This window comes from Budorcas taxicolor, chromosome 4 (assembly GCF_023091745.1).
Source record: "Budorcas taxicolor isolate Tak-1 chromosome 4, Takin1.1, whole genome shotgun sequence".
NCBI classification, from domain to species: domain Eukaryota; kingdom Metazoa; phylum Chordata; class Mammalia; order Artiodactyla; family Bovidae; genus Budorcas; species Budorcas taxicolor.
The window spans coordinates 90076133-90096431 of NC_068913.1; the positions used below are offsets into that span (position 1 = coordinate 90076133).

Here is a 20299-nt window from a genome sequence, read left to right on the forward strand (position 1 = left end):
TGGTTTTGCCATACATCAACATGAATCCGCCACAGGTATACACGTGTTCCCCATCCTGAACCCCCCTCCCTCCTCCCTCCCCGTTCCATCCCTCTGGGTCATCTCAGCGCACCAGCCCCAAGCATCCAGTATCATGCATCGAACTTGGACTGGCGATTCATTTCATATATGATATTATACATGTTTCATTGCCATTCTCCCAAATCATCCCACCCTCTTCCTCTCCCACAGAGTTCAAAAGACTGTTCTATACATCTGTGTCTCTTTTGCTGTCTCGCATACAAGGTTATCATTACCATCTTTCTAAATTCCATATATATGTGTTAGTATACTGTATTGGTGTTTTTCTTTCTGGCTTACTTCACTCTGTATAATAGGCTCCAGTTTCATCCACCTCATTAGAACTGATTCAAATGTATTCAAGTTTCTTTATAAACTTGGGATGCTGTGTTGCAAGAATTAAAATATGACTTTGGTCAGTACCCCTTCCTGAATTTAATATATTAAATGATATATTAGATAGATCAGTAAGAACTACAAAAAAAAAAAAAGGTTTGACTCTTAAAAAGACACTGAGTTTAATTACATCATAGACAAGTTTGTGATTCATTTATTTAAAGAAAAATCTTCATGATAAAATCATTTTGATACATAACTTCAACCATACTGCTTTCATGGTGAGAGCTCATTGGCCGGAATGCATAACTATTAGACCATCCTTGTTTGGGAAGATTCTTTGGCAGTTTTTGGCTCAACTGTCTTTTTAGAAGCGATTTAGCCAAGTTTCACTTGGGAATTGAGTGGTGAAAATACAGACCAACTTCTTCATGGGAAAACTAGGGAATTAAACAATCAGTTGGTTTCTAAATTTATGTACCAAGAGAAGATAGCAACAAAATCCATAATCAACAGCAGGTAAATGCCATTTCTACCTGTTTCTATTTTAGCCTGTATTAATTCCAAATATAACTACCATTTTTTAAAAACAAGCAAACCAAATAATGAATAAGCCCATTTTTGAGTCCAGTGACTTCGAAATAGCAAGCAAGTTTTTATTTACTGTTTGTACCATTAGATATTTCTTTTTGTTCAATTTAATTTTTGTTAAAAATACTAGATGGTTATGTAGTCAGAATGATAGGAAATTAGAACAACTAGCAGACAGAGTTTTCATGACTGAGGAGTTGTGCGAAAATTTTTACTTTGGTTTCTGTTCACTGGATTTTTTTTTTTTTTTTTTTACTTTTCTGGTTTTAAAAAAAAGCGCCTCATTTTTCTTCCGTATTAGAAGTATAAATTTTGCCTAGATATCAATAGATCTCATAAATCTTTTAAAAAGTCAGTCTACAACTCAAAGAGTAGCTTTAAACACTACCATGAGTTTACTTGATTTAAGGAACATTCGACTCCATCGTGTTTAATTTTTCTTCCTCTTCTTATTTTTAAGGAGATTGCCTAACGTGATGGTGAAAACTATGAGCCATGTGTAACCCCTGGGTGGCATGGCTAGGAGTGCTGCTGCTCTTGACAGTGTTCACTCATTCAGCCCTCAAGCCAGCAATGGCTCCAGTGATCACAAAAAGACCTTTCAGCATTTTCTGGGCTGCCCCAACAATGCAGTGTCAGCATTTCTTCAATGTGGATCTGAATCTTCAGTTATTCAATATTATATCAAATCCTTTGGAGACGCAGAGTGGACCAACAATTGCCATAATTTATCCAAATGAATTAGGGTATTATCCTTATTTCTCTCCAGAGGGAAAATCCTTTAATGGAGGGATACCACAGAATATGAGCCTTCCTACACACCTGAGGAAGACCGCTGGTGACATTGCAAAAGTTTTTCCTTGGTGGAGATCAGAAGGTCTTGTTATCATCGACTGGGAAAGCTGGAAGCCACAATGGGACAGAAATTTGGGCAATAGAGTAATATACAAAAACCACTCTTTAGACTTTACTAGAAACCACCATCCTGATTGGTCAGAAATGAAAGTGAGAACAGTTGCCCAAAAGGAATTTGAAACTGCTGGAAAGAGTATTATGAATGCTACTCTCACACTGGCTTTAGAAATGAGACCAAAATGTTTATGGGGCTTTTATCTCTATCCAGACTGCTACAATTATGATTATAGGATAAATCCACAGACCTACACAGGTAAATGCCCGAATGATGAAATTTCCCGCAATGACCAACTCCAGTGGCTATGGGAAAAAAGCAGAGCACTTTATACTTCAGTGTATTTGGATAAAATATTGAAGTCAAGTTTAAATGCTTTGAAATTTGTTCATTATCGAGTTAGAGAAGCTATAAGAATTGCTGAAATGGCTAAAGATGACTATGTTTTACCAGTTTTTATTTTTTCCAGACCATTTTATTTGCATAGTATTGAAGCTTTGTCACAGGTAAGAAAAAAAAAATACAGTCTAAAAAATGGAAATTTAGTAGAATATGAAATTTAGGGAATAATGTTTTAGGATGCTTATATCCCCTTAATAATAGAATGCTATTCTATTACTAAAACCATGTAGTCTTTCAAATGTCAAGCCAATTCTGAAACAATGTCATTGACAATTAGATGTTTGCTTAAGAGTTTGTAAGTGATGATTCTTACTCCCTTAGCGTTTACAAGGGTTTCCTGCAGAACTGTAGTTAAGTTTAAGTTTAATCATGCAACAGATTAAATTTAACTAGGGAGAAATTCATATTAAAGAAGCTCTTAACACGAAACAGCGGCAGCAATTTTCCAAATCAAAACTGTACAAAGGAGAGCTTGGGTAAATTATTTACCAACTATATTTTCAATATATTGCATTTTAATGTTTTAATTGATTATGTTACTTAAAAGTAATATAGATTGTTGATTTTATCTTTAAAAATCTAAAATCTAACCTAGTGATGAGTGTCAAGGCAATGAAAGTGGATTATATAGAAGTATTCTAGGAAATGGCAACCCACTCCACTACTCTTGCCTAGAGAATCATGTGGACAGAGGAGCCTGGTGGGCTGCTGTCCATGGGGTCGCACAGAGTCGGACACGACTGAAGCGACTTAGCAAGCACGCATGCATTGGAGAAGGAAACGGCAACCCACTCTAGTGTTCTTGCCTGGAGAATCCCAGGGACAGAGGAGTCTGATTGGCTGCCGTCTATGGGATCGCACAGAGTCGGACACGACTGAAGCGACTTAGCAGCAGAAGCAGCAGCAGCATTCTTAGACTTACACAGGGTTCAGTTCAGTTCAGTAGCTCAGTTGTGTCCGACTGTGTGACCCCATGAATCACAGCACGCCAGGCCTCCCTGTCCATCACCAACCCCCAGAGTTCACTCAAACTCATGTCCATCGAGTCAGTGATGCCATCCAGCCATCTCATCCTCTGTCGTCCCCTTCTCTTCCTGCCCCTAATCCCTCCCAGCATCAGAGTCTTTTCCAATGAGTTAACTCTTCGTATGAGGTGGCCCAAGTATTGGAGTTTCAGCCTCAGCATCAGTCCTTCCAATGGACACCCAGGACTGATCTCCTTCAGAATGGACTGGTTGGATCTCCTTGCAGTCCAAGGGACTCTCAAGAGTCTTCTCCAACACCACAGTTCAAAAGCATCAATTCTTTAGTGCTCAGCTTTCTTCACCGTCCAACTAACATCCATACAAGACCACAGGAAAAACCATTGCCTTAAGACGGACCTTTGTTTGCAAAGTAATATCTCTGCTTTTTAAAATGTTATCTGGGTTGGTCATAACTTTCCTTCCAAGGAGTAAGCGTCTTTTAATTTCATGGCTGCAGTCACCATCTGCAGTGATTTGGGAGCCCAGAAAAATAAAGTCTGACACTGTTTCCACTGTTTCCCCATCTATTTCCCATGAAGTGATGAGACCGGATGCCATGATCTTCGTTTTCTGAATGTTTAGCTTTAAGCCAACTTTTTCACTCTCAACTTTCACTTTCCTCAAGAGGCTTTTTAGTTCCTCTTCACTTTCTGCCATAAGGCTGGTGTCATCTGCATATCTGAGGTTATTGATATTTCTGCTGGCAATCTTGATTCCAGCTTGTGTTTCTTCCAGTCCAGCGTTTCTCATGATGTACTCTGCATAGAAGTTAAATAAGCAGGGTGACAATATACAGCCTTGACGTACTCCTTTTCCTATTTGGAACCAGTCTGTTGTTCCATGTCCAGTTCTAACTGTTGCTTCCTGACCTCCATACAGATTTCTCATGAGTCAGATCAGGTGGTCTGGTATTCCCATTTCTCTCAGAATTTTCCACAGTTTATTGTGATCCACACACTCAAAGGCTTTGGATTAGGCAATAAAGCAGAAATAGATGTTTTTCTGGAACTCCCTTGCTTTTTCCATGATCCAGCAGATGTTGGCAATTTGATCTCTGGTTCCTCTGCCTTTTCTGAAACCAGCTTGAACATCAGGAAGTTCACGGTTCACGTATTGCTGAAGCCTGGCTTGGAGAATTTTGAGCATGACTTTACTAGCATGTGAGATGAGTGCAATTGTGTGGCAGTTTGAGCATTCTTCGGCATTCCTTTCTTTGGGATTGGAATGAAAACTGACCTTTTCCAGTCCTGTAGTCACTGTTGAGTTGTCCAAATTTGCTGCCATATTGAGTGCAGCACTTTCACAGCATCATCTTTTAGGATTTGAAATCGCTCAACTGAAATTCCATCACCTCCACTAGCTTTGTTCGTAGTGATGCTTTCTAAGGCCCACTTGACTTCACATTCTGGGATGTCGGGCTCTAAGTGAGTGATCACACCATCCTGATTATATGGGTCGTGAAGATCTGTTTTGAACAGTTCTTCTGTGTATTCTTGCCACCTCTTCTTATTATCTTCTGCTTTTGTTAGGTCCATACAATTTCTGTCCTTTATCGAGCCCATCTTTGCATGAAATGTTCCCTTGGTATCTCTAATTTTCTTGAAGAGATCTCTGGTCTTTCCCATTCTGTTGTTTTCCTCTATTTCTTTGCATAGATCGCTGAAGAAGGCTTTGTTATCTCTTCTTGCTATTCTTTGGAATTATGCATTCAGATGCTTATATTTTTCCTTTTCTCCTTTGCTTTTCACTTCTCTTCTTTTCACAGCTATTAGTAAGGCCTCCCCAGACAGCCATTTTGCTTTTTTGCATTTCTTTTCCATGGGGATGGTCTTGATCCCTGTCTCCTGTACATGAACCTCATTCCGTAGTTCATCAGGCACTCTGTCTATCAGATCTAGACCCTTAAATCTATTTGTCACTTCCACTGTATAATCATAAGGGATTTGATTTAGGTCATACCTGAATGGTCTAGTGGTTTCCCCTGCTTTCTTCAATTTCAGTCTGAATTTGGTGATAAGGAGTTCATGATCTGAGCCACAGTCAGCTCCTGGTCTTGTTCCTGTTGACTGTATAGAGCTTCTCCATCTTTGGCTGCAAAGAATATAATCTGATTTCGGTGTTGACCATCTGGTGATGTCCATGTGTAGAGTCTTCTCTTGTGTTGTTGGAAGAGGGTCTTTGCTATGACCAGTGCATTTTCTTGGCAAAACTCTATTAGTCTTTGCCTTGCTTCGTTCTGCATTCCAAGGCCAAATTTGCCTGTTACTCCAGGTGTTTCTTGACTTCCTACTTTTGCATTCCAGTCCCCTATAATGAAAAAGACATCTTTTTTAGGTGTTAGTTCTAAACGGTCTTGGTCTTCATAGAACCGTTCAACTTCACCTTCTTCAGCGTTATTGGTTGGGACATAGACTTGGATTACCGTGTTATTGAATGGTTTGCCTTGGAGAGGAACAGAGATCATTCTCTCATTTTTGAGATTGCATCCAAGTACTGCATTTTGGACTCTTTTGTTGACCATGATGGCTACTCCATTTCTTCTGGGGGATTCCTGCCCGCAGTAGTAGATACAATGGTCATCTGAGTTAAATTCACCCACTCCAGTCCATTTTAGTTTGCTGATTCCTAGAATGTTGACATTCACTTTTGCCATCTCTTGTATGATCACTTCCAATTTGCATAGATTCATGGACCTGACATTCCAGATTCCTATGCAATATTGTTCTTTATAGCATCAGACCTTGCTTCTATCACCAGTCACATCCACAGCTGGGTATTGTTTTTGCTTTGGCTCCATCCCTTCATTCTTTCTGGAGTTATTTCTCCACTGATCTCCAGTAGCATACTGGGCACCTACTGACCTGGGGAGTCCCTCTTTCAGTATCCTATCATTTTGCCTTTTCATACTGTTTATAGGATTCTCAAGGCAAGAATAGTGAAGTGGTTTGCCATTCCCTTCTCCAGTGGACCACATTCTGTCAGGCCTCTCCACCATGACCTGCCCTTCTTGGGTTGCCCTGCAGGCATGGCTTGGTTTCATTGAGTTAGACAAGGCTGTGGTCCTAGTGTGATTAGATTGACTAGTTTTCTGTGAGTATGGTTTCAGTGTGTCTGCCCTCTGATGCCCTGTTGCAACACCTACCATCTTACTTGGGTTTCTCTTACCTTGGGGTATCTCTTCACAGCTGCTCCAGCAAAGCGCAGCCACTGCTCCTTACCTTGGATAAGGGGTATCTCCTCACTGCCACACTTCCTGACCTTGAACGTGGGATGGCTCCTCTAGGCCCTCCTGCGCCTGCGCAGCCACCACTCCTTGGACGTGGGGTTGCTCCTCCCAGCTGCCGCCCCTGGCCTGGGATGTGGGGTGGCTCCTCTCGGCTGCCACCCTGGCCTCAGACATGGGGTAGCTCCTCTTGGCCACGCTGAGTGTCTACAGTATGTCACAATATATTATGAATAATGATTAGAAAATAATAATCCATGCAGTCAGATATTATGCCTTGATAGAAAAGGATAGAATGAGATAAGCCATATTTTAATGAAATTCTTGTTTGTAACATCCCCGTTTGGGGGTAATATTTGATTTTCAAAGTCAATTATGGGCTAAGTATCACCTCTGAGCTCTATTTCAGAAAACCAAATCTGAGTAATAGTATACTGAAGTGTTTTATTATTATGCAATTGCCTTTCCCTTTTCACACGAATCTTTTCCTTTTCACATGAACAGCATGAATCTCATTTATTGTTTAAATAGAATTATTATGTTATAACATCTTTTATTCCCTGAAGAAGGAAATGGCAACCCACTCCAGTATTCTTGCTTGAAAAATCCCATGGACAGAGGAGCCTGGTGGGCTACGGTCCAATGGGTCACAAAGAATCGGACATGACTGAGAGACTAAGCACAACACCATTTATTATGTTCTTCATATTGTAATTATGAAATCACTTAAAGCTAACTTTGCTGGATATTTTCTTTCCAGTGTCTCAATTTGAATGAGACACTTGATTTTCTTTTAATGAAGGCAATGCTAGTTAGTATAAGGGAAGAATGATTTTTTTTGTTTCGTTATATAGACAAATTGTGAAACAAAGTGCTAGGTTACTGCAAACTTCATATAATGCAGAGGAGCTTTGCTGAAGCATGGCCATTTTCTCATTCTGGCTTTTGAATATTTTACCTTTATACTGGATCTTTGATTCTCCACACCTTGCAGGGAAGGAAAAAATTCAGACTGTCCATCTATCTCATTCCTTCTCTCTTTCATCTCTTCCTATTTCTTGCTTCTTTGCTCTTGGTCTGTAATCATGAACATGACCTCCTCTGGTTCTCATCCTGGTGAATTATAATCTACTTAGTCATCCCACTTGAGAGTCACTTGGATGCCTCCCTTCTCTTTCTATTATCCAGTAGGTAACTAAATCTTATCCATCTTAATTTCCAAAGAACTGTTCAGTCTGTCTTCTCTGCTTTACAAGGACTGACCTTGCCTTTGTTGAAGCTCTCATCATTTCTCACTGAACAGTTTTCATCATCTCCTAAATGGGGTCCCTGACTGTCATCTTCACTTCCTTCTCCAATATGTTTTTATGACAGCTGAAAATATCTTAGTTGCAAATGTGTGGACTTCCAGTGTCAAAACTTTCTTGTAGCTAAGCCCTAACACTTTAAAATTGTGTAATAAAATATACACAAAAGACACTGGTATTTGTATGTTTACTTATCTATTGGGTTGGCCAGAAAGTTCTTTTGTGTTTTTCTATACGATACTTGTGGTAGCACTTAGTTGTCTTTAACTTCATTCAAAACAGTTTTGTTAGATCAGCTGTCTGATTATATCAGAGTGCAAACAAACCAAAAACATAAACAGACTCATAGATACAGATAACAAACTGATCGGGTCCCATGGAAGGAGGTAGAGGGTTGGAAATTATAAAATAAATAATACCTAGAGATATAATGTCGGAGAAGGCAATGGCACCCATCTCCAGCACTCTTGCCTGGAAAATCCCGTGGATGGAGGAGCCTGGTAGGCTGGAGTCCATGGAGTCGCTAAGAGTCGGATACGACTGAGCGAGTTCACTTTCACTTTTCACTTTCATGCATTGGAGAAGGAAATGGCAACCCACTCCAGTGTTCTTGCCTGGAGAATCTCAGGGACGGCAGAGCCTGGTGGCTGCCGTCTATGGGGTCGCACAGAGTCGGACACGACTGAAGCAACTTAGCCACATCAGCAGAGATATAATGTACAGCATAGGGAATACAGTCAATAATACTGTAGTAACTATGTATGATGACAGATGGTAACTAAGCGTATGGTGATCATTTTGTAATACACAAAAAAATTAAATCATTATGCCATATACCTGAAACTAGCACAATATTTGTATATCATTTATACTTCATTAAAAATATAAGAAATTAAAAGTTAAAAATGTCATACAAATGAGTGAATTTTTGTGTAGCCATTTTAATACTGAAGATGGAAGCAAAACATTTTCTGCATATTATGCTTATTATTTCAAGAAAGGTAAAAACAATAGAAATGCATAAAAAGATTTGTGCAGTGTATGGAGAAGGTGCTGTGACTGATCAAACATGTCAAAAGTGGTTTGCAGATTTTCATGCTGGAGATTTCTCACTGGACATTGCTCCAAGGTGAAGTAAACAAGTTGAAGTTGATAGTATCATACCAAACCATTAATTGAGAACAATCAACATTATACCACTTGGGAGATAGCCAACATACTGAATATATCCAAATCTTGAATATCGTTTGTACTAACTTGGTTATTTTCATTGTTTTGATATCTACGTTCCTTGTAAATTAAGCAGAAAAAATTCTTCTTAACCAAATTGCCACATGCGATTTTCTACTTAAACATAATGAAAATGTTCCGTTTTTACAACAAATTGTGATGGGCAATGAAAAGTGGATATTGTACAATAATGTGGAATGGAAGAGATCATGGGGCAAGTGAAATAAACCACCACCAACCACACCAAAGGCCTATCTTCATCTAAAGAAGGTGATGTTGTGTATATGGTTGGATTAGAAAGGGTGGCTTTTATTATGAGCTCCTTCTGGAGACCAAACAATTCCAACAGCTACTGTTCCAATTAGACCACTGACAACAGCACTCAAACAAAAAGACATCTAGAATTAGTCAACATAAAATGCATTATCGTCCATTAGGATAGCTTGAGACTGTATCTTTCTTTGATGACCAGGCAAAACGGTTATAGCTTGGCTGGAAGTTCTGATTCATCTGCCATATTCATCAGACACTACACATTTGGATGTCCATTTATTTGTCTTTACAAAATTCTCTTAACGGAAAAAAATTCAACTCCCTGGAAAAGGAGTTGTTTGCTCAAAAAGATAAAAGGTTTTAGGAAGATGAAATTATGAAGTTGCCTGAAAAATAGCAGAAGGCAGTGGAGCAAAACAGTGAATATTTTGTTCAGTAAAATTCTTCATGAAAAGGAAAAATGTGTCTTTTATTTTTACTTGAACTCCAAAGAACTTTTTGCTAACGTAATACAAGGATTCAGATACATTTTCTTCTCCCCAGATCCCCAGTGCTTTTTACCTAATATAAGAGTTGCTGACACTTCTCAAGGAATCATGCTTTTTCCTACGTATGACTCTGCCTTTTCTTTTTTTTCCTGGATAAAAAACTGCTCTCTTAAGTCTATTTTATCAATTTATACTCTTTTCCAAAGACCACTCTGAAATTTCACCTCTTAAAGGAAATCTTCCAATACACTTCCATGCAGCATTAACCACTTTCTCTACTCTATGTATGTCTTGTGGGTGCTAATATATAATTTAATTATTTACCCTGCAATTTATGTATGTCTGTCATAATCATCACACTAAAACACACCTTCAAGAACAATAAATGGAATCTACTTCATTTTTATATTCTTAGTGTCTAGAATATTGCTTGGAACATCATACATATTTATCAGGTAAGTATCCCAGGCAGAATTACCTTTTCCGATTCTGCTCTATAGAACTTTGTTTTAGAAATAAAGATAATGTTATCAGTATGTTCTTTACCACAGTTGATGGACTGAGAAATTATTGAATTGTAGGTGATTAAATATGGTTGGCAGAATCTACTTGTGACCCTTCTCTTTTTTAGGAGGACTTAGTGCATACAATTGGTGAGAGTGCAGCATTGGGGGCATCAGGAGTAATATTGTGGGGAGGATATGACTATTCTGATTCAAAGGTAAGCAGTGGTTTCCCCACCAGCATCTTGGAGATATTCCAGATATTGTTTTTTTAAAAAAATTATTTTATTTTATTTTTAATATAAATTTATTTTAATTGGAGGCTAATTACTTTATAATATTGTATTGGTTTTGCCATACATTGACATGAATCCGCCACAGGTGTACATGTGTTCCCCATCCTGATCCCCCCCGCCACCTCCCTCCCCATCCCATCCCTCTGGGTCATCCCAGTGCACGAGCCCCCAGCATCCTGTATCATGCAATGAACCTGGACTGGCAATTCATTTCACATATGATAATATACATGTTTCAAAGCCATTCTCCCAAATCATCCCATCCTCGCCCACTCCAACAGAGTCCAAAAGACTGTTCTATACATCTGGGTCTCCTTTGCTGTCTTGCATACAAGGTTATTGTTACCATCTTTCTAAATTCCATATATATGCATTAATATACTGAATTGGTGTTTTTCTTTCTGGCTTACTTCACTCTGTATAATCGGCTCCAGTTTCATCCACCTCATTAAAACTGATTCAAGTGTATTCTTTTTAACGGCTGAGTAATGCTCCATTGTGTATATGTACCACAGCTTTCTTATCCATTCATCTGCTGATGGACATCTAGGTTGCTTCCATGTCCTGGCTATTATAAACAGTGCTGTGATGAACATTGGGGTACACATGTCTCTTTCAATTCTGGTTTCCTCGGTGTGTATGCCCAGCAGAGGGATTGCTGGGTTGTATGGCAGTTCTATTTCCAGTTTTTTAAGGAATCTCCACACTGTTCTCCATAGTGGCTGTACTAGTTTGCATTCCCACCAACAGTGTAAGAGGATTTCCTCTTCTCCACACCCTCTCCAGCATTTATTGCTTGTTGACTTTTGGATCGCAGTCATTGTGACTGGTGTGAAATGGTACCTCATTGTGGTTTTGATTTGCATTTCTCTGATAATGAGTGATGTTGAGCATCTTTTCATGTGTTTGTTAGCCATATGCATGTCTTCTTTGGAGAAAAGTCTGTTTAGGTCTTTGGCCCATTTTTTGATTGGGTCGTTTATTTTTCTGGAATTGAGCTGCAGGTGTTGCTTGTATATTTGTGAGATTAGTTGTTTGCCAGTTGCTTCATTTGCTATTATTTTCTCCCATTCTGAAGGCTGTCTTCTCACCTTGCTTAGAGTTTCCTTTGTTGTGCAGAAGCTTTTAATTTTAATTAAATCCCATTTGTTTATTTTTGCTTTTATTTCCAATATTCTGGGAGGTGGGTCATAAAGGATCCTGCTGTGATTTATGTCAGAGAGTGTTTTGCCTATGTTCTCCTCTAGGAGTTTTATAGTTTCTGGTCTTACATTTAGATCTTTAATCCATTTTGAGTTTATTTTTGTGTGTGGTGTTAGAAAGTGTTCTAGTTTTATTCTTTTACAAGTGGTTGACCAATTTTCCCTGCACCAGTTGTTAAAGAGATTGACTTTTCTCCATTGTATATTCTTGCCTCTTTTGTCAAAGAGAAGGTGTCCATAGGTGTGTGGATTTATCTCTGGGCTTTCTATTTTGTTCCATTGATCTATATATCTGTCTTTGTGCCAGTACCATACTCTCTTGATGACTGTGGCTTTGTAGTAGAGCCTTAAGTCAGGCAGGTTGATTTCTTCTCCCTGGAGTGCAATGAATTGTCCAGTAATGAGTTGTGAGATGTCAGTGTGTTTGGAGTGACTTTGGGCAGCCTGTATATTGAAGCTCAGGGCTATGTTCCTGTGTTGCTGGAGAATTTACATGGTATGTCTTGCTCTGGAACTTGTTGGCCCTTGGGTGGTGCTTGGTTTCAGTGTAGGTATGGAGGCGTTTGATGACCTCCTATCGATTAATGTTCCCTGGAGTCAGGAGTTCTCTGATGTTCTCAGGATTTGGACTTAAGCCTCCTGCTTCTGGTTTTCAGTTTCATTTTTACAGTAGGCTCAAGACTTCTCCATCTATACAGCACCAGTGATAAAACATCTAGGTTAGAGATGAAAAATTTCTCCACATTGAGGGACACCCAGAGAGGTTCACTGAGTTACATGGAGAAGAGAAGAGGGAGGGGGGAGTTAGAGGTGACTGGAATGAGATGAGGTGGGATCAGAAGAGGAGAGAGCAAGCTAGCCAGTAATCACTTCCTTATGTGAGCTCCACTGTCTGGACTGCTCAGAGATGTTCACGGAGTTATGCAGAGAAGAGCAGAGGGAGGAAGGAGACAGAGGTGCCCAGGAGGGTTAAAGAGGGAAATGAAAAGGAGAGAGACAGATCCAGCCAATAAACAGTTCCCTAAGTGTTCTCCACCATCTGGAACACACAGAGATTCACAGAGTTGGGTAGAGAAGAGAAGGGGGAGGGAGGAGATAGAGGCGACCTGGTGGAGAAAAAGGAGTCCAAAGTGGGAGAAAGCAGTCAAGCCAGTAATCTCGCTCCCAAGTAAAAATGGGTACTGAAGATTGGGTTCTTAAAAGTACAAAATTGATAACAAATTCCAAAAAGCAAAGATTAAAAATCTAGTGTAGATTCTCAAAAATACAATATTAAAGAAAAAAAACAAAGTCACAAAAATGATTATATATATATATGAAGTTTGCTTTAAAAATAGGGTCTTTTCTGCAAAGTAGTAATAGGTTACAAAAATGAAAATTAAAGGAGTAATAGAGGACTTAAAAGTAAAAAAAAAAATTTAAAGAATGATAATAGTAAAAATATATCTAGGACTTTCTCTGGTGTTTTTGTGGACAGGGTGGGGTCAGTTCATTTTCAGATAGTTCCTTGATCCAGCTTACACTTCTCAAGATCTATAGGCCCCTTCCTGTGTAGTCGGTGCTAACTACAGGGTTTTAATCTATTGCACCTGTCACTTCTAAGGTAGTTCCCTCTGTTTTAGCTTTTTCTGTTTGCTGGTCTCTTCAGTGTCTAATTTCTGCCCTGACACAAGGGGGCAGTGGTGGACAATTTTTTAGGCTCACTTGTACAGTCGTTCTACTGGTGTGTGTGGGGAGTGCTCGCAGTGTCTCGGCCACACTGGCTTTGCCCCAGCTCACGGCATGTGTGCTTTCCCTGTCTACACTGCTTAGGCTCTAGGCTGCTCTGCCAGGAACTGTCTGAGGCCGGCCCTGGGTTGCATGCATTTCCCAGGTCTAAGCCACTCAGGTTCAGGTACTCAGGTACTCCTCAAACGCGCAGACTCGGTTGGGCCTGCGTTTTGTGCCCTTCCCAGGTCCGAGCAGCTCAGATGACCAGGTGCTTGGCGAATGCAGTCGCTGCGACTTATCTCCTCCCCTGTCACTGCCGCTCAGTTTTCTGGGTGTACAACTAGCGTACCTTCTCAGGCGGATGTCGACCATCCAGAATCCCAAGAAGCCTTGGTTAGGAACAAAGCCTGCTTGCAGTTTGGTAAATGATGCCTCTCTGGGGCTGCGATTGCCCCCTTCTGGCTCCGGCAGCCCTCGTCTGCCTGTCTCCGGTGGGGGATGTGCGGGTCCGCAGCCGGCTAGCCCTAGTCAGTCCTTTGTTCTGTGAGCGGGCCTGGCGGTATCTTAGGTTAGGGCTTTTCACGGGGTAGTTATCCCACAGTCTGGTTTGCTATTTCAAGTTAGTTCCCTCAGATTGCCCTCCGGGCATTGAGGCCCTGTCCTCACTCTAAGCAATGCAACCCGCGCCCCCGCTTGCTAGTGGCGGATGCGGGCATCTGCGCTGCTTCTCTGCTGGGGGAGTTACCGTTGGGCATGTAATCTCTGGGTTTTAATTATTTACTTATTTTTCCTCCCAGTTATGTTGCCCTCTGAGGTTCCAAGGCTGGCCACAGACTCACCACTGAGTGTTTCCTGGTGTTTGGAAACTTCTCTCTTTTTTAAGACTCCCATCCCCTGATGGATCTCTGTCCCTACCTCTTTTGTCTCTCTTTTTATCTTTTATATTTTTTCCTACCTCCTTTCGAAGATAATGGCCTGCTTTTCTGGGTGCCTGATGTCCTCTGCCGGCATTCAGAAGTTATTTTGTGGCATTTACTTAGCGTTTAAATGTTCTTTTGATGAATTTATGGGGGAGAAAGTGGTCTCCCTGTCCTATTCCTCTTCCATCTTCTGGTTTTTGTTTTAATTTTTCATGTCAGAGACAAACGGTTGCTAATTATCTGCTCAGTTGACTTTAACAAAACTCAGAGAGCACAGGGACTCACATTGAGCAATTTGTCTGTGCCAGCCACAGTGTTGTAAAAAGAGCACACATTTTCCAATCAGACAATCCTAAATAAGAATACAAATTTTACATTCTAGGGGTGTAATCTTGGGCAAGTTAATTAACCTCTCTGAGTATCCATGTCTTCATCTAAAAAGAAAAGTACTGAAAGAAAATCTACTTTTTAAGAATTTTGGTAGATGGTGGATCAATGGCAAAGAATCCACCTGCCAGTGCAGGAGTTGAGGATTCGATCTCTGGGTTGGGAAGACCTCCTGAAGAAGGAAATGGCAACCCATTCCACTATTCTTGCCTGGAAAAATCCCATGGACAGAGGAACCTGGTGGGGCTATATCCATGGGAGTTGCAAAAGAGTCCAACACAACTTAGCAACTAAACAACAGCAAGAATGATATAATATGTATGAAAAAAAGAGAATACCAAATTTTAAAAATAAATATATTTCAACCACACAAAGGATGGATTCTCCAAAACTGATTATTTATTTTCTGATTGTCTGTGATAGAAATGCTCATGGGAGAAAAATACATATATATATATATATGTGTGTGTGTGTGTGTGTGTATATAAATGTTTATTAACATTCTACTCTTGATAGCAATTCTCACATGGAATAATTCTATCATTTTCCACAACTGACTTTGAACATGTTCAGTTGGTGGCCTGTTGTACTACCTAAGTGAAAATGCAGAAACCACAGTTTTACTCATTTTTAGGTATTAATGAATTGGCTTCCCAGGTGGCTCAGTGGGTAAAGAATCTGCCTGCAATGCAGGAGATGTGGGTTTGATACCTGAGTGGAAAATCCCACTCCAGTATTCTTGCCTGCAGAATCCCATAGACAGAGGAGCCTGGTGGGCTACAGTCCACGGGGTCACAAAGAGTTGGAACACGACTGAAGTGACTAAGCACACACTTATCCACAGGTATTGAAGTGGCTCAGACAGTAAAGAGTCTGCCTGCAACGCGGGAGACCCGGGTTCGATCCCTGGGTTGGGAAGATCCCCTGGAGAAGGAAATGGCAATCCACTCCAGCACTCTTGCCTGGAAAATCCCATGGACGGAGGAGCCTGATAGGTTACAGTCCATGGGGTCGCAAAGAGTCGGACACGACTGAGCGACTTCACTTCATTAACAAATAGTTCACTTTTCAAGTACTAAAACATTCAGTCTCATAAAATATAAAAACAGTCAGCTCTTTCTCATTTGGCATTCTACAAATCAGCAAGCTGGTATTGGTAAGAGGAGGCCTAAGGTTGAACGACTTGGAATCCAATGTTCACTTTTTGTCTCCTACTGGCCAACGACCTTGAACAAATCTCTACAATTTATCCGTTAAACGGTGAGAATAATAGTATCTATCTCATAGGGCTGTTATGAGAATTACATTATTAATACATGTAAAGCACTTGAACAGTACCTGGCACATGCCAAGTGCCATGTAAGTGGTGGTTGTTATTATCCAGGTTGAAACTTGTTGCTTCTTCTCCCCACACCCCAAGCTTGGGTCTCAGTTATGGGGAAGAGGAGTACCATTCATTTCTTTGCTCATTTGCTTCAAGGATGAGTACAGGAGACTGGGATAGAGAGGAGGCAAAGTGGCAAAGTAATTTTTATTTATATGGTGGTTTTTAAAATTACTGTGTTCTCTTGAAGACCGTCCCACATGGCTGCCATGTAGGGTCTGTCTCTTTCTTGCATGAGGTTAGAGATGCTTCCATACACAACTTGCACCTTCAAGGTTTTGCTCCTGAGGCACTGGAGAGAGGGAGCTGACATGTTGAGATAGGCTGGGAAGAGGATCCGGGGATCACACTGGAATGGGTTAAGGTTGTTGAAGGGTTCCTGAGACATTCAGGTAGAGATGTCCAATAGGTGGGTGTATAGTTGATCAGAGATAAATTCTGGGAAATACACATCTGGGAGTTCTATTAAAGGCAATGAGAAGGGGTAAGTTTATCCAGAGAGAGTATAGCTGGAAAAGTGAAAAATTAAGCCTAGGGTACTCCAGGGTTAAGAGGTAGGGAAGAGGAGCTAGTAAATGAGATTAAGAAGGAGCATTCAGTGAGAAAGGAAAAATCCAGGAGAGTGTGATATACCAGAAGATAAGTGAAGAAGGAATTTCAAGGAAGAGGGCTGGGACAGAACAGGGAAACCCAAGTTGAACCTGATTGGGTTTACCCGTACTCTGTGCTCTCTTTGATTCGTCTCTCCCCTCAGTCTTCTTTCTTCCTCTTCCCTCCCTCTTTCTTACTTCTTTCTTTCTTGTTTTGTTCAGTGGTTTCCCTGTTCCATTTTTCCCGTCTGTCCTACAAACTTCCTCAGATGCCTCAGATAAGGAGCCATGCCTTGACTAAAAATAGCATTTATTCCTAAACATAATGTGAGGCTGACCTAGACTGAATGTGCCTGAAACAAAAATATTACACACGGATTTTCAGAACTTGTTATTGCCCAAAGTGACACCTTGTTCAACTGCCTGCCATTAGTAGTTTATTCTGCCTTATGACTTTCCATTTGAACCCCTGAATCCTTTCCACATGGATTCACAGTTTTGGGGCCTCTTCTCAAAGACAAACTGTCCTGCTGTTTTAAATTAATTGGAATTTAATTATGCATTCATGTTATGTATGCATGCATGCTCAGTCATGTCTGACCCCTTGGACTCTAGCCTGCCAGACTCCTCTGTCCATAGAATTTTCCAGGCAAAAATATTGGAATGGGTTGCCATTTCCTCCTCCAAGGATCTTCCCAACCCAGGGATCAAATCATTGCAGGCAGACTCTTTATGGCTGAGCCATCAGGGAAGCCCTTTCTTTAGAGTTAGTATTGATCAAAATAATTGAAGTGCTGACAGAAAACACACTTTTATTAATGAATCTACTAGGATTTTCCCATGGCACTTCCTTTATGGATTAAGGCAGGCAGTGATGAAGATTCTAGCCAGATTCTTCTGGGCTAGCTGATGGTGTCATTTCAATTCGGCCAGCACATCCTAGCTGCACAGTGTGATCATGAGTAGGCAGAACTGTGTACTAGCCTTAAAACTCAAGGTTGTGGACAATCAATGGCGCCTAGTGGCAGATTTATAGGAAGACAATCTAACTTTCCATATGGTATACAAGTGACTCAGGAATTTAGTAATAAATAATAATAATCTTTTATAGAACCCCTCCTACAACCCAGCCAATGGATATATAAAGTACGATGTATTTTTACTATGAGACTGAAACACAGCTGTATTTTTTTTTAAAAAGCTACATGTATGAATGTGGGGAAAGGATCTTGAAAATGTTTGCAAAGGAAGTTGTAGAAAATAAAATATTCCAAATGCTATAAATTTGTATAAGAATTTAAAGACAAAATAATATACACATTGTTCATAATTACATTTACATGTAGTAAAGTTATAAAAACATGGATGCAAGTACTACCCCTCCCCACTTCAGGAGAACTGTTACCTCTGAAGAGATAAGGAGAAGAATGGGATAATTTGGTAGTCTGAGAAAAATCTGACCTGATGTTAACATATATTAAGTATCAGCACCAAAACTGTTTCATGAATTTAACAAAATCATCCCACGTTAAAGATTTTCTTTTTAAAGTGTCAGTACAAGTATCTCGTAAAGGATACTCTTGTGGAAAAATGTGGAATCCTTTTCCTCAGAAAATGGTATGAAATTGGTTCATTAGAGTATTCCTAACCAAAGGCATGGATCATCACTTACGGGACTTTATAAGGGCTAGTCTTTCATTTAAATGCTAAATCCACTGAAACTCTTTCTCCTCAATATTAATAAATACTACCTGGACAATTGAATCATGTTTTGAAAGTGATCTAAATAGATCTCTGTTTTTCCCACAGGAGACCTGCTTGTCTGTGCAAAAATTTATTCAAGGGCCATTGGGCCATTATGCTGTTAATGTAACAACTGCAGCCAAACTCTGCAGTCAAAGTCTATGTAACAATAATGGAAGATGCGTTCGAAAAACATCTGAATCCTCCTCCTATCTGCATATGCCAGGAAGCAGCAGTAAGAAATATGGCCTAAGCAAGAGCTTGAGAGCCATCCTTTCCCCAGCCAATAAACTGAAGACAGTAAAGGCCATGAAGGATGGGTTTGTGTGTCGCTGCTATCACGGCTGGCATGGAGAGTCTTGCCAGCAGCTTTCTTCAGATGTCCTGAGAGGGAAGAATAAGGCCCGTATTGCTGACTTTAAATTATCAGTTTTTCTCAGCATGACCTTATCTGTGATTCTCTTCATTTATCTACCCCCATGACAATGTCATTTTCTCCTTGAAATTCTGAAAAGCAGAAAATGCTGTTTTTTTTTTTCTTTAACCTCAACATACTTCTAAAATATTTGTTCTCTTTAAAGCGAAAAAAAAAAAAAAAAGGAGGGGGTGGGTTGGTGGGTATCTTTGGCTCTATAGAGCCATTAGATAGAGCAATTCTGTCTTGGATGCTTACCTCATGCGAGGCTCTAAGGATAAGGATGTGAATGTACCAAAGTCTCTGTCCTTGGGGAACTTAAATTCTTGTGAGGAGATGAATGATAATAAACAAATTCATTTGTATCAAATGGTGCTAAGTGCTGTGGAGAATAACAAAGCATGGAAAAGGACAAGAGAGAGCAGTGGAGATTGTTTACAGGGCGGTCAGGTATGGCTCCCTAATGAGAGGACCTGAAGTCAGGAGGATCAGATCACAAGATGTCTGAGAAGAGCATTCTCAGATTAAGGAAGAGCAAATGCAAGAGTCGTTATGTGAGAGCAGGTCTAGGCCAGTGTGGCTGATGCAGGAGGAAGGAGTCAGGTCATTGACTATTTGAACTAAGAGGTTGAATGAAGGTAATTAAAATAATAATAATAATTTAAGAGAAATTTCTGAAGGAAAGTGATCAAGAAAGATGTATTTTTATTTTTTAAAAAATAAATATGCACTTAAATTGGATAGCAACAAGAGCATCTATTATGATTAGATGTTCCTACAATGTTTCTGAGACTCCAATTGTTAATAGCAGATAAAATTGTAATGAGGTCATATGAGATATGGAATGCACATGGGAGCTAAGGAAGGCAACCATTGGGTTATAGCTATTTCTGCTCCAGAGACTGGGAATTCCTATACAATACAAATGACCCCAAGATACCAGGTCGTGGGACTAGAGGGAATCTATACTGGATACTGTAGGATTCATTTCTAGCCAAAGTATCACTAGGGCTCTTGAAAGTTCATTTGCCAGTCATCAATATTAGAAAGTAAGCCCTATTATACTCCCATAAGATGGAATTTATATAGGAGATTCTTTGCTGTGGTGCTTGTTATTTCTTGAAGTATAGTGTATCCAAGCAATTAATTTCCTTTTAGTTTTTAATGAATGGCAAGTCTTCTGTAAAATTCATTTGGGCACTTGATCTGACCTAGTTACAATCCAGATAATTTTGTTTTATAAAGACTCAAAAGACATTCAGTTCAGCTCAGTTGCTCAGTCATGTCCGACTCTCTTCGACCCC

At 40.0% G+C, this 20299-nt stretch overlaps 1 protein-coding gene across 1 annotated transcript; it reads left to right on the top strand.

The window, feature by feature from the left end:
- Positions 1 to 1482: 1482 nt before the first annotated feature.
- On the top strand, positions 1483 to 19063 carry LOC128046304 (hyaluronidase-4-like). The gene is made up of 3 exons (XM_052638409.1): positions 1483 to 2403; positions 10477 to 10566; positions 18647 to 19063. Exons 1-3 carry the CDS (start codon positions 1483 to 1485, stop codon positions 19061 to 19063), a joined length of 1428 nt encoding a protein of 475 aa, XP_052494369.1.
- Positions 19064 to 20299: the final 1236 nt, after the last annotated feature.